The 13,640-nt window shown below is 32.2% G+C and overlaps 1 protein-coding gene across 1 annotated transcript in view; it reads right to left on the bottom strand.

Moving 5' to 3' along the window:
• The window catches only part of LOC143258692 (dual specificity calcium/calmodulin-dependent 3',5'-cyclic nucleotide phosphodiesterase 1A-like), a 134,200-nt gene that overhangs the window by 95,671 nt on the left and 24,889 nt on the right, over positions 1-13,640 (bottom strand). The window contains exon 2 of the mRNA XM_076518112.1: positions 5,595-5,657. Within this exon, the coding sequence (XP_076374227.1) occupies positions 5,595-5,657 (63 nt within the window). The remainder of the gene's footprint in view (positions 1-5,594; positions 5,658-13,640) is intronic.

Raw genomic sequence — 13,640 nt, 5'->3', positions numbered from 1 at the left:
ATGGAAGAGAAGCATCATTGCTGAACAAGCAAAGAAAGTTTGCTATCGAAATTTGTTGAATGCATAATGAAATCGAAGAAGTGGTATGGACAAAATGTGAAGAAGTATCATGTATAACAAATGCGAACTGGATTGGTAAGCACAAAAAGAAATTAGATAAAAAATATTTCACAATTTAATTAACAAGAAAAGAGGCAAACTATGTAATCAACTTAAGTTAGATCTTTTACCTGAGTCAGTTAAGAAAAATATAGAAAATTCTAAAATGCTAAATGAATCAAATGTTATATTAAACGCTAAATAAAGTGATACATTAAAAAGGGATTATGATTTGCATGAGGTTCTATAAGTTGTGAAATAGAAGATATTGCAACTGAGATTAAAATAAATTTATGTAAAGTGGAAGATGCAAAAAGTAAAATGTTATTAGGTGAGAGGTTTGTAATTTAGTTAACAAGTTTGTTTCTATATATCAAAAGAAAAGCAGAAATAAAATATTTAAAAATTAAAAACATAGTGATTTACATAGTACATAAACGAAAACAGTGTGTGGCGATATGTAACATCGATTACAATAAAAAAAGTTGAAGAATTATTACAAGCAAGTCCCTACGAAATTTTTAAGAATGACACTAGCAATAAGTTTCATGAGTTAATAAAAGATAAAATTAAAAACAGCATATTTTTACACTATAAAAAAAGAAAGACATAATACTCTAAAGTTAAATTGCTCCATGCTTTTACACAGATTTTAAAGCTCATAAAACAAGTGGTAGTTACAGAACAATAGTGTATAATTTAAGTGTATTAATATATGAAACAGCTCAACTACACTCTAAAAGCAGTGCAAATTTAAGTGAAGGAAATAAATGACAGGAAAATAAGTTCCATAAACTTTGAAAATAGGGTTAAAAAGAATGTGAAAAGTAAATGATTTACTTGTTTCATATGATTAAGTTTCTTTATTCACTAAAGACCCCATCAACAGTTTCGTCGAGTGCTTAGAACAGAATGTAAGAGAAAATAAAATGTCATCATTTGAAACCATAAACATTATTAGCCTGGTAAAAAGATGCTTAAAATTTCATATCACATTATTCTATTATAACAATAATCGGCCTGTCTTGAAAATGAGCGCGCGCATAATTTTAACGAATGTAAACAAAAAACGGATGAAAATAATATGCTGCTATTTGGAAAAGTGTCCCTACCCAACCAATAGAAGCCACAAATCTCTAACCTCAATTAAATAGAATAGTCGATTACTGCCAAAAATACCGCCTCAAAATAAGAGTCCCGAAGAAGCAATTAGTACTATTTACAAAAGTAATAAAACTTAAAAGTTACCCACCAGAACTATACATGAATTGCACACTTCTCCAAACTGCAACATCAACTAAATTCTTAGGTTTAACCTACGATATTAAGCTAACTTTGGTTAAACACTTAAATAATATTCAACCAAAGTCTGGCCACTTTCGGATTATACTAGGCCTCTAAGAGGCAAAAACAGTAGAACATCAATCGAAAACAAAATGAAAAACATAAATAAACATGGCAACGACACACTTAAAGAAATTACAAATAATATATTATGTTATACTTAAAACAATCTAGAGAAAACACAGTTTTGTATCATTAGGTTTTCTACACAAATGTGCAAACCTGCAGGCGCTGCCTAATAGACGCTCGTTAAACTATTTTGTAAAAAAATTGGAATAAAAAGTAACTATATATTTGAATTAGACAGCAACTACATACTTGATAGAAATAGTTTTAAGCACCTCTCATAAATTAACATAAACATTACAAATTGATATTAACTGCTGCCACCTATAGCTATCGTTAGTTTCACTAACTATTTTTATATCGCAAGAGCATATTGTAACAGATTTATTACTGTATATTTATCCTGATGTGTACGTTTGTTTCAGTGAAGGTTTTTTTTCCTGTGACGTATACTGCTGGCTGTGTATTGCGCAAGTCCCGCCTGTTCTCGATATTTGTAAAATATTGAGTTTTTGTGCATAGCTTCAGGATATAACGCAGTTCCTAAGGTTCACAGAATCAGATTAATGATAGTTATGAGCCAATAGTATTTGATGTAAGTGTATCAACATATTAAGTAAGTACATTTATCTCTAAAAATATTTTATCATTCGCCGAACATGTCACTATCACACAACTCACGGTGCATCATTAAACATATACTGTTTTTGAAACACACAATAGGTGATTAAAGTTTTTACTCAGTTACCAATGGCACGGCAGTTTATAAATTTATGAAATAGAAATTGTTCTATGGAGGTGGGAGAGGGGTTAGCTCAATCCAAAAATGTTAATACCAGAAATATTTATGAATCTTTGGAAATTAACAAAAATAATAGTGTATTAAACCAGAAGTGATTAGTTGGACAAACGTATTTAGATAGCGCCATATCCTGTAGAAACATACAAATTAAGGTATCACATGAATAAATGTACAAATAGCTGAATATCCTTACGATTTATACTCGCAAAGATGACAACTTAAATAGAATCAAACTTATGTGTTTGTTGAGAATATAGTTCAATATCAAATAAAAATAATGTTTATTATGTAAACAAAACAGTGTTTTTAAACCATTTATTTAAGAAATAGGACATGTTCTTGTATTGACTAACAAGTCGCTGTTTGAACATTATTTAAATCTGCGATTTAAGTTTGTAAAGGAGTCCAATAAAAAATATTTGTCATGAAATGTGGTTTTCTCTGCAAGTGTCTATTGAAGCTGTTACTAATTTACCGAGCCCGTCATGGCCAGGTGGGTTAAGGCGTTCAGCTCGTAATCCGAGGGTAGCCGGTTCAAATCCCCGTCGCACCAAACATGCTCGCCCTTTCAGCCGTTGCGGCGTTATAATGTGACGGTCAATCTCTCTATTCGTTGGTAAAAGAGTAGCCCAAGAGTTGGCGGTGGGTGGTGAGGACTAATTGCCTTCCCTCTGGTCGTGCACTGCTAAATTAGGGACGGCTAGCGCAGATATCCCTCGAATAGCTTCGCGAGAAATTCAAAAACAAACAAGCTAATTTACCAACTTAAATGAAGAGTTTACACCATATCCAAGAATAGTTTTGCACAATGCTTTCCACTTTATATAATTAAAGCACAGAAAATAAATCTCAAAATTTTTATTTTATATTAACAACTAATAAATCTGAGATATGTTTTCAAGTCATTTAAAGTAATAACTCTAAATCTCCTTTAATATTTGTATGACTTTGTTTGTTGAAATTCTCACAAAGTTCTCTTTCCTTCATGGTTCAGCTAACGTGTGCAGTGGTGGAATTAGGGATATGTATGTGGTTTAAAAAAATTCAAAAATGTGATAATTTTTTTGAAACAATATAGTCACCCCACCCCTACACCTGCCACTGGTGTGTATTATCAAAATAAGTCTAATATAGCTTAAATACATACTATTACGTCTTATACTTAATAGCAGTTTTAAAACGCAGTTTAATTTTTCTCCTACTCAATCACAACGATGTAGTCCATCCTAATAATCAGCCAATTCTTAATGTTTTCAAAACAATAAGAGCAAAAAAAGCTTTTAATTTCATTTTACTTGCAATAAATCATGACATCTGTTTTTCTGCATATTAGGTTCACAAGTTTCTTGTTTTTGTGGAAATCAAGAGACTGTGAGCTAGATATATTCTTGAATTAACAAACTGCCATTTATTTGACTACTAGTAACAAATAATTGTTTTTAACTCTCCAATGGCCCAAATACTCCTAATTTTACTTATGTTTCTTCATATCTTGTAATCTACTCTGAATGGCTTACCACCTGCATTAGTTCTCTACTAAAAATACTTTTCACTGGCTTAATCGAGGTTTTTTTTATCATATTCTAGCTTTCCCTGAAATCCTTTTATAAAAAAAAAACTGTCTAATGGCTTGAAACTTCCTATTTCATAAAATTGTTTCTAACGTCATGCATATTCCTAACAGCTTATCAGTTACTGGTCGTGTAATAATTTACCAATCGCTGATCTATCCTAATGACTTACAAGTTACTAGTTTTATCCTTTCTCTTTTCTAGTTGTCGGTCTTGTATTAATGGTTTATCAATTACTAATCTTTCCTAATGACTTACCAGTTATCTGTTTTCTTTTAATGGTTTGTTAGTAATTAGCTCTCTCTTGACGGTTTACCATTACTGACCTTCTTCTCATTTAGTACCAGCTACTGGTTTTCTCTTAATGGTTTATTTGTTACTGGCTCTCTCCTGGTAGTTTACCACTACTGATTTTCCTTATCTAATACCAATAAAGACCTAATGGTTGTTTAGTTACTAGCTCTCTTTTAATGATATACTACTACTGACTTTCTCGCCATCTAGTAAAAATTATTGGTTTTCTTCTAAGGGCTCAGTAGTTATGAGTTCTCTTGTACCAGCTTAATATTTTACACTATTTAAAAAATATATTCAAACAGAAATTTGACTCTCACTAAGTTGTTAGAAATAAAACTAACGATTTTTACCAATCCTTTGGTGCGTTTAGTTTATATTTCTCTATTACATCTCGATGTGACGTAAACAAGTAGGTTGTTGGTTTAGTCGGTAAAGTATTCTAAATTGAACAGACTTTACCTTTATCAGTATTTCCGCAAATAAATAATAAAAAATTGTTAAAGCAGAGACATTAAATACATGTAGTATTATTTAATTACCTTCAGTAATCCTACATGTTTTGTGGTAGTTTATTTCACCACTTAAAGAACCTAACAGTCATATAGAAGTTCTTATTGTTCCAGCAAGAAAAATAAAATTTACTGGTCTGAGGCATTTTGTTGCTCAAAATGTGTGCATCTTTGAATAATCAATACTGGAAGTATCTTTGATCTTAGATATGTATTAATTCACATCTCAACCGTCAGAAATAAACATACTGGAAGAAACATAGTATTGTTACAACACAAATTTGAATATTTGGCGAAAACTAGACGACTTAGGCAAGCAAAGCGTTTGATAAATGATTCCGTTAAACTTTTTTTTTTGTTTATGTAGGCTAAAATTTCCAGAAAATACAGGTGTAAAAGATAATCTATAACATAATTAACTTTAGAAAAATAGGACATCAAAACACATAAATTACTGTTACACACTTTGTGTTTATACACTGATTCTCTAAAGCTTAGAATTTATTTATTACGTTTATAACATCGCATCATTACCATAACGATATAAGTAAGGTATATAACCATTTTTGCGGGGTCGACCCCTTTATTATTTTATTCAGAAATAAAATATGCCACGAAGCATGTTTGTTTCTGTAACTACGTAGGTATAATTCAAAGATGTATTAGAATTAATTATTTATCGTTGTTCTTTTTTATATTTTGATACAACACTATAAATAATTTGGATATTCATTTATAGTGCGCTTTATTTATTTCGAGGTAGACGAGCATAAGAGGAACAGGGTTTTTATAAGCAGGTGTATCCTGCTACAAAAGCTGATCAGGGTATTTGAAACCGAACAGCACTTTCCTGCTAAATTTTAAATCTATAAATATTTTCTAGCAATATAAGTTACTTCTTCTTACTTTTATTATAGAAAAAGATTCTGTCAGATAATCTCTTGTTACTCTCGAAACCAGGCAAGAAAACTGCAGAAAAATAAAAATAGACAAAGGAATATGAATGAAAGAAAATGTAGAAAGTATTTTTTCATGCCGTGTAATTTCATACACACAATACAAAAATACAGGTACTAAGTAATTTCTTCAGTCTAATCTTATGAAGATAGATTTATCGCTAGGAATAATAACAGTTGGCAATCATCTTCTCGTGTACAACGATGACGTGTTTAGTTAGATTATATTTTAATATGATAACACATTGACACATTAATGTGGATGTCTTTTACCATCTAATAACTTATAATCTGATTAAACACAGCTGTAAAACATGTATATGTAGTTAAACGTTTTTGAGACTGTACACATCTTGTACTTCATACATAATTTTTCCTTAAATCAAGAACATCCTGGATTTCTTTTATCTTTACATAGGCAGTGTTTATTTTTGTAACCATTTTGTATATCTGACATGTATGAAAACACCAGTTTTCACCTAAGTGTTCTCTTAGTTTCATAGTGGAAAACTTTTTATTGTTTCTTTTTATTCGGATTACAACGAATTTCTATGGTAAATTTGAGTCCACATGCAAAGAAAGTAGTGTCAACAAGAAAATCCACTAGTCTGTACGCTTCTTTTTCAAACTTAGGTAGTTCATTCATTTTAAATACCACTTGATCTTCATGTATTGTTGTTCTTTAAAATCTACGTTATAATTTGTTTTAATCACCTAGAAATAAAAATTGATCTAAGCTAATAATACATTTTTATCATGCATTTGTTCTTTACTTGGTCTGAAAGTAACATTTTTAATTGTAACAATGATAACCCTAGAATATAATAATATGTACTTTGTGTTGCTTTTAAAATTCATTTTCTTTCGTAAAAGTTTAAAAATCCAGACTAAAGGCTATAATTATAAAATATATTAGTCAGATTATTACTGTTGTAAAACGTCTCATTGTTAAACAAATCAGCACAGTTACTAAAGCCTTACAGTCAGGTAAATCTGTAAAATTAGATACTCAAGATCACTAGTCTTTTGTGCTAGTTAAAATGTCCAACATTTGGTTTATTTCACCACTTAAAGAATCTAACAGTCCAACAGAAGTATTGGTTGTTCGCTCACAAATCTCAAAGACGATCTGGTTGTTTTTAATACTTAGTAACGATTAGACAAACCTTTACCATTACAAGAATTTCCACAACTATACAAATCATTACAGATGTAAAACTTTTGAGTTAGACAAATCGTTAGGATTATAATATACTTCAAAATCAGACAGTTACTACTGTTACAAAATCTTTCAGTCAGACAGATTCTCATTTTTACAAGAGTTCTAACAGTGAGAAACACTATTACTTTATGAAAGCTCTAATTTTCAGCAAATCACTATTATTATAACGTATTTTGCAGGCAGATGAATCATTTCTGTTACAAGGTTCTTTTTAATGAAAAAAAAATCTCCTACTCTTGCACCGACTTTCACAGTCAAATATATCATTTCGGTAACTAGACCTTTCATAGTCAGACAAATCATCACTGTTAAAAGGTCGTACAGTCAGACAAGTCACTAATGTTACAAAAGCCTTCAGAGTAAAAACAAAAAACATTACAATTATAAAATATCTCACAGTCAGAAAAAATATTACATTTGGTAGCGAATTCGGAATCTGAAAAAATCAGCATTGTTATAAAAACCCTAAGAGTATTATTACTTTTAGATGAAATTTCGGAGTAAAAATCATCACTCCCATAAAAATCCTCAAAAACGTACGAATTATTAGCGTTAGATAATTCATCATAATCAGAGACATTATTACCGCTAGAAGAGCTTCAACAGTCAGACAAGTCATTTCTGTTACAAACGCTCTCGAACACAGAGGAATCATTTGTAAAGAACATTCAAAAGCAGAAAAATTACTACTTTGATAAAACCGCTTATAGTTAGTCGAATCATTACACTTACGAAACCTTTCATAGTGAAACAAACAAGTGTTATAAAAACTTTCACCCTTTCAACCATTTTATAATTATTGCAGTAACTCTCATAATAAGACCAAATTTGGCCGCTGTAAAAGCTTTCACAGTGAGAGAAAGAAAATTTAAAAAAGTTATAATTGTTTTGTTTATTATTTCTGTTACAAGAGTTTTCACTGCCAGACAAAGTATTATTGATGTGAAACCTTTCATAATCAGACGAATTACAACATTTACAATACTATTACTGTTAAAAATGTCTAATAATAAAACGTTTCATAAACACTCTAACAATCAGAAGAATAATTACTGCATAATAGTTTCCACAATCAAACAAATCATTACTTTTATAAAAACGTTCACAATTAGTTAGTTTGTTTCGTTTTTTTTAATTTCGCGCAAAGATACTCGAGAGATATTTAAGCTAGCCCTCTCCAATTTAGCAGTGTAAGACAAAAGGGAAGGTGGCTAGTCATCATCACCCACCGCAAATTATTGGGCTACTCTTTTACTAACAAATAGTGGGATTGACTGTAACTTTATAACGCCTCCGCGGATGAAAGGGTGGGCATATTTGGTGTGATGAGGATTTAAACCCGCGGCCCTCAGATTACGATTTTTAGAATCGGTATCATCAAATTACTCATAGTAGCAGATAAATATATTTTGTTTTTGCCAGGTGTTGTTTAAGAGGATGAAACCTCCTTTAACAATAGTCAAGTCAATTGTCTCACTATAGAATCCCTTTCCCTAGTAATTATTAGTCTAATTTTGATGATACCGATTCTAAAAATCATGTTGAATATTGCTGATCACATCCGGTGTTTGAGTTATGATAAATTTATTGTTTTTTGTTTGTTTTTGAATTTCGCACAAAGCTACTCGAGGGCTACCTGTGTTAGCCGTCCCTAATTTAGGAGTGTAAGACTAGAGTTAGTCTTCAAAAAAACAATGCGTATAGTGAGATTATATATTGAAAATACATTCAAATCACGTTCAAAACTTTCATTATGACATTTCTTTGTTACTTTTACAAAATAACTGCTTGACTTGTGGCATCTTTTGTATATGTTCTCAGTTCCAGGTTATAATCTCTCATCATTGCAGGATTCCATCGTCCTTATTATCACTGTTCCAATATAGATATATCACGGTGGAAGTGCTCGCTGCACCTAGTTCCTTTGGGAAGAAGTCTAAATTGGAGTGCAAGAAGTGTACCTTTAGTGATATCCTTGACCCCATATCCTTGTAGTTCTCGAGCATGTCATCAGCCTTCACAGCATAGTTGTCATAACTGTGATTTTCTAAGAATCAGTTTGAATGATTTCCAGGCAGCAAGTTCTTTCTGATTGAGTACTGTTTCAAAATCATCATCCATCAGCACTTCCCAAATCTGTGCCCCAACAAAGATACCTCTTTTCATGTTCTGTTCACTGATTTTTGGAAATTTGACAGTCAGATACCTTAAATCCGTTTCTTACGACTGTAATACGGTTCCTGTAGTTATAACAATGATTGGTGAGCATCAGGGACCATGGAGATTAGTTAGTTTTAACCGTATTCTAGGGAAAGCTGTTTCGTTGTGTTTATTTTTTAATTTATGTTACGAAAGAGAATTTCTTGTTCAGCACCTGTAACCGTTTAAATATCTTTTTAGGTGTAGAATTCACTCTTTGAAGTAAACTACAACAAATATGAAGTCCATTTTCCATAAATATCCTTGTTTTTCGCTTTTGGCTCTATTTTTAGTTTCATTCTTTAACGTTATTGATATGCATTCCAGCTTTCTTTAGAACAGTTTAGTGGAATTTACTAACCAGCTATATTTCATTGTGTTATATATTTATTATTCGTAAGGAAATCTTTATATTTATCATCTTGTATTTTTCCTTTTATTACGTTTTGCTCAAATTGTAATTTTTTACAACTCGTTCCTTCTTTTGTTTTTTGCTTTATAATAAATTGTTCTAGACTTATTATTTCCTCGTTGCTTTGTTATAAAAGAGTTTAATATTTACTTGTAGCTTATTCTAAGTCTTGTAGCAAGCGACTACTGTCTGTCCTTATACAAATAACGACGACTGCAAAGAATTTGAAAACAGCTGCCAAGAGCGGTTAAGGTAAATTAGCCAAAGCTATTGTTATCTCTCGACTCTTGTTTACTTTGCTACGAGTCTTTTTCTGTTCATTTGTCGAGCAAAGTTTAATCTTTCAAGATCTATGTTGGTGACATGGTTTTCGCTTATACAGCCATCCATACACCTACCATCTAGACTTGAAAATTAAGAAACTATTCTTCTTCCGTCCTTGTGAGTTGGCCTAGAATACAAGCTAGCTTGAATCAGGTTAACACAAACATAACTTGATTAGCTGAAAATTGAAATTTTGACCTTTTTCTCTCTCTTTTGTTGTATTTTTATGTTCTTAGTTTTCGTTTCTGTTGTGTGATTTTACTACCTGAGCACAAGATTTTATTGAGTTAAATTCAATACTTAATTAAACAATTTTACCCTAAACGTATTTTGATTAAATTAGTATTATAAAGTTTTAAAACTTTATATTGTGTAAGTTTTATTACATCATTTTAATATCTAAAATACCAGATTTTGCTGTCAATCCATTCTTGGTTAAAAATGCTGAAGCTTAAGAGTCCTTAGACAAGAGACAGTGAGAAACTAATAAAGATTGTCGGCATTAGACGATCAAATTCCATTTCCAGTTGTCTCTCATTAGAGGGGAAAAGTTCCTAAAATTTCTTAGATTTTTAAGTTTAAAGTCAACCACGCCTACTTAAAAGGCAAAGTTTGTAGTCAAGCGACAGTAAGAAGTTGAATGTCATGTTTATAACCAAAAAAATAACATATTTTGCACTATTGAACTTGTATGGACTGGTAGTTTGAAATAGAAAAGATGCTTAGTTCATTGTTGGTGTTTTTTCATGGACCCGGCATGGCCAAGTGTGTTAAGGCGTTCGACTCGTACTCCGATTGTCACGGGTTCGAATCCCGGTCGCACCAAACATGCTCGTCCTTTCATATTGGAGGCGTTATAATGTGACGGTCAATCCCACTATTCGTTGGTAAAAGAGTAGCCCAAGAGTTGGCAGTGGGTGGTGATGACTAGCTGCCTTCCCTCTAGTCTTACACTGCTAAATTAGGGACAGCTAGCGCAGATAGCCCTCGGGTAGCTTTGCGCAAAATTCAAAACAATCATTGTTTTCTTGAGGCGTATATATTTCTTGGTAAGCGTTTCTCACTTTATATGTATTAATTTATTAAACAGTTAGATTTTACGTTTATATTTTAATTAATTATTTTTTATTTGCGTTTATAAATGTACATTTGAAAATTTTATGACTGTATATCTTTAACTTGATATAGTTTGACTTGTGGAAAGATCTAAGCAAGATGAGAGCATTCACATGTGCGAGCGAAAGCGAAAATTTCTGGCATGCGTGAATCAACAATAGAGGACTAAAAACTGGAGAGGAATATTAAAAATAAACTATAAGTGAGAAGATAAAGACGTGAGACTTAGAACAAAAAAAAACGGGATTCTAAAGTATACTATAGAAAATTAAAAGGTAAAATTTCTTAAATTTAAACATTTATTTGTACTGCACGTTGATGATTATCTATCGTGTTAATGATACAATAGAGAAAATTAAAAATAAAATATAAACATTCATTTAAAAACTTTGATATAAATTTAGGAAGTTCTATGAAACTATAAGATAATAAACATTACTTTCACACTCAAAATAACTACATTAAATAATGAATATTTTAACATAAATAGTACAAAAAGTAAAATTAAATATCTCGCTTTTCTAAAACTACGTAATCTTAGTATCATGCAAGACAAATTTAAACTATTTTATTAACAAGTTTCATGTTTATAAGGAACTTTCATGAAGGTTGCATACCTACTGTAAGTAGGTTGTCGTTTTAGGGCTAATTGAAATGTCTAGTTTAACTCAATCACTTTAAAATTGGAAATTATCACAACTAGCTAAAACGTAAATATTTAGTACCGAAAGTGACCGTAAAAAAAGGATATGTATCTTCTATGCCATCTGTTTCTAAAGTTTTCTTAGTGGAAAATTGTCAACTGAAGTCACATTTGTCACATTATTGATCAGTATATAATATAAAGGCGGTGTGACGGATTTACTATCATGTATCTCTATTTTGATATCGATGTTTGTTTAAGTTAAATTTATATTTAGAAGTATACGTAGCTTATACTGTTAAATCTGTGTTGCAAAATTCCTTCCTATTCATTAAAATTGTAGAAGATTCTCATGTATAAGAACCAACGGCATATGTGTGTACATTAACACTAGTTTGTTGCCTATTGTTGGGCGGGTTGAAATTCCTAGAAACTCTTTTTACGGCTATAAAAAGTAGCCAGCGCGATGCACCAAGAGACAGTATATACAGAGTATTTATGAAGTAAGTATTCATTTCGGCAAATTAATAATTTTTATTTATGTGTTGTACAGAACCCTATGAATATGAATGTGCAAGGACGTATGATGGTTGTAAAACTATGTATTAAAGGAAAGAAATACAAAAAAATAAAAGAGGAATTTGAAAGAAATTTTCACAAGCCTGGTTCTACAGACTAGGAAATAGATAAATTGTTTAATAAATTTAAAATAAAAGGATCTGCTTATGATGAGCCAAGATATAGACACTCAAGTGTCTCTTGAGAATGTTGTTAATGCAGTAAGAAATGTTATGGATGAAGAGCCAGGTACATCAGTTCGCACTGCATCACATAGACTCGGAACACTCAATTCAACCGTCCACAAAATTTTGATAGGGAAGATAGCTAGTCATCACTACCCACCACCAACTCCTGGGCTACTCTTTTACCAAAGAATAGTGGGATTGACCGTAACATTATAATGCCCTCACGGATGAAAGGGTGAACATGTTTAGTGCGTCGGAGATTCGAACCCGCGACTCTCCTCAGATTACCAGTCGAGTACCTTAACCACATGACCATGCCGCGTCTATCAGGATGGAGCTTCATGTTATTACACAATAATTGTTAGAGAGTACTTAAACGAATAATTTCCAAATCGGTGATCTAGGGCGTCTTCATCTCCAGATCTAGCATTCTTGGATTTTTTTTTTGCATGGGCCTTTATTAAAACAAATTTCTATTAAACAATTTAGAGATCTCCATGACTGACGTAAACGTATTGTAGCAGCTGTTAATAAAATAACTCATGAAATGCTCCAAAATGTGTTATGCAATGCTGCTGACAGATTCTGGCTCTGTACTCATCTAGAATACTTTCCATACCTACTTATTAAATGTATGCGTTCTGTCGTACTGAGTTTGAATTTTACTAATTTTCGATGTTTTCACTGAAACAGATACTTTATAAACACCCTGTATTATTCCACTTTCCTATAGTGGAAGTTATAACTATACTCTTCAAAAAAAGAAACGCAAAAGGCAAAATATGAGACAAATTGTTAACAAGTTTATTCCGGGTAGTTCTGTATGACAGGTGTGAAACTTTGCACATTCACTACTGAATATCCAAAGTCTGGAAAGGCGAAGTCCACGCTCACTAGGTGAAGTTTAACGTCAATAACGAGTTTGCCACCGTGAGCATCAATAACTGCTTGGCATCTCCTGTCCATGGAAGCGATGAGATGACGAATCGCATCCTGTGGAATAGTTGTCCACTCAGCCTGCAAAGCTGCTGCAAGCTGAGATAGAGTCTGCGGTTGAGGTTGTCGCCGTCGCAGACGTCGGTCCAACTCGTCCCAAAGATGTTCGATGGGGTTTAAATCTGGTGATCTGGAGGGCCAGGGAAGAACGTTGATGTTGTGGTGTCTCAAGAAGACAGTGGTGAGTCGGGCCGTGTGAGGACGGGCGTTGTCATGTTGAAAAACGTCGTTGACGTTCACCATGATGGGTTGCACATGGGGCCTAAGAATCTCGTCGACGTATCGTTAAGCCGTAAGATTCCCTCGAATGTGCAAAAGGTCTGTTCTGGCATTGTAGG

The sequence above is a fragment of the Tachypleus tridentatus genome, chromosome 8 (assembly GCF_004210375.1).
Source record: "Tachypleus tridentatus isolate NWPU-2018 chromosome 8, ASM421037v1, whole genome shotgun sequence".
NCBI classification, from domain to species: domain Eukaryota; kingdom Metazoa; phylum Arthropoda; class Merostomata; order Xiphosura; family Limulidae; genus Tachypleus; species Tachypleus tridentatus.
Note: the sequence above shows the minus strand (reverse complement) of the source record. Positions and strands in the feature narration are given on the sequence as shown.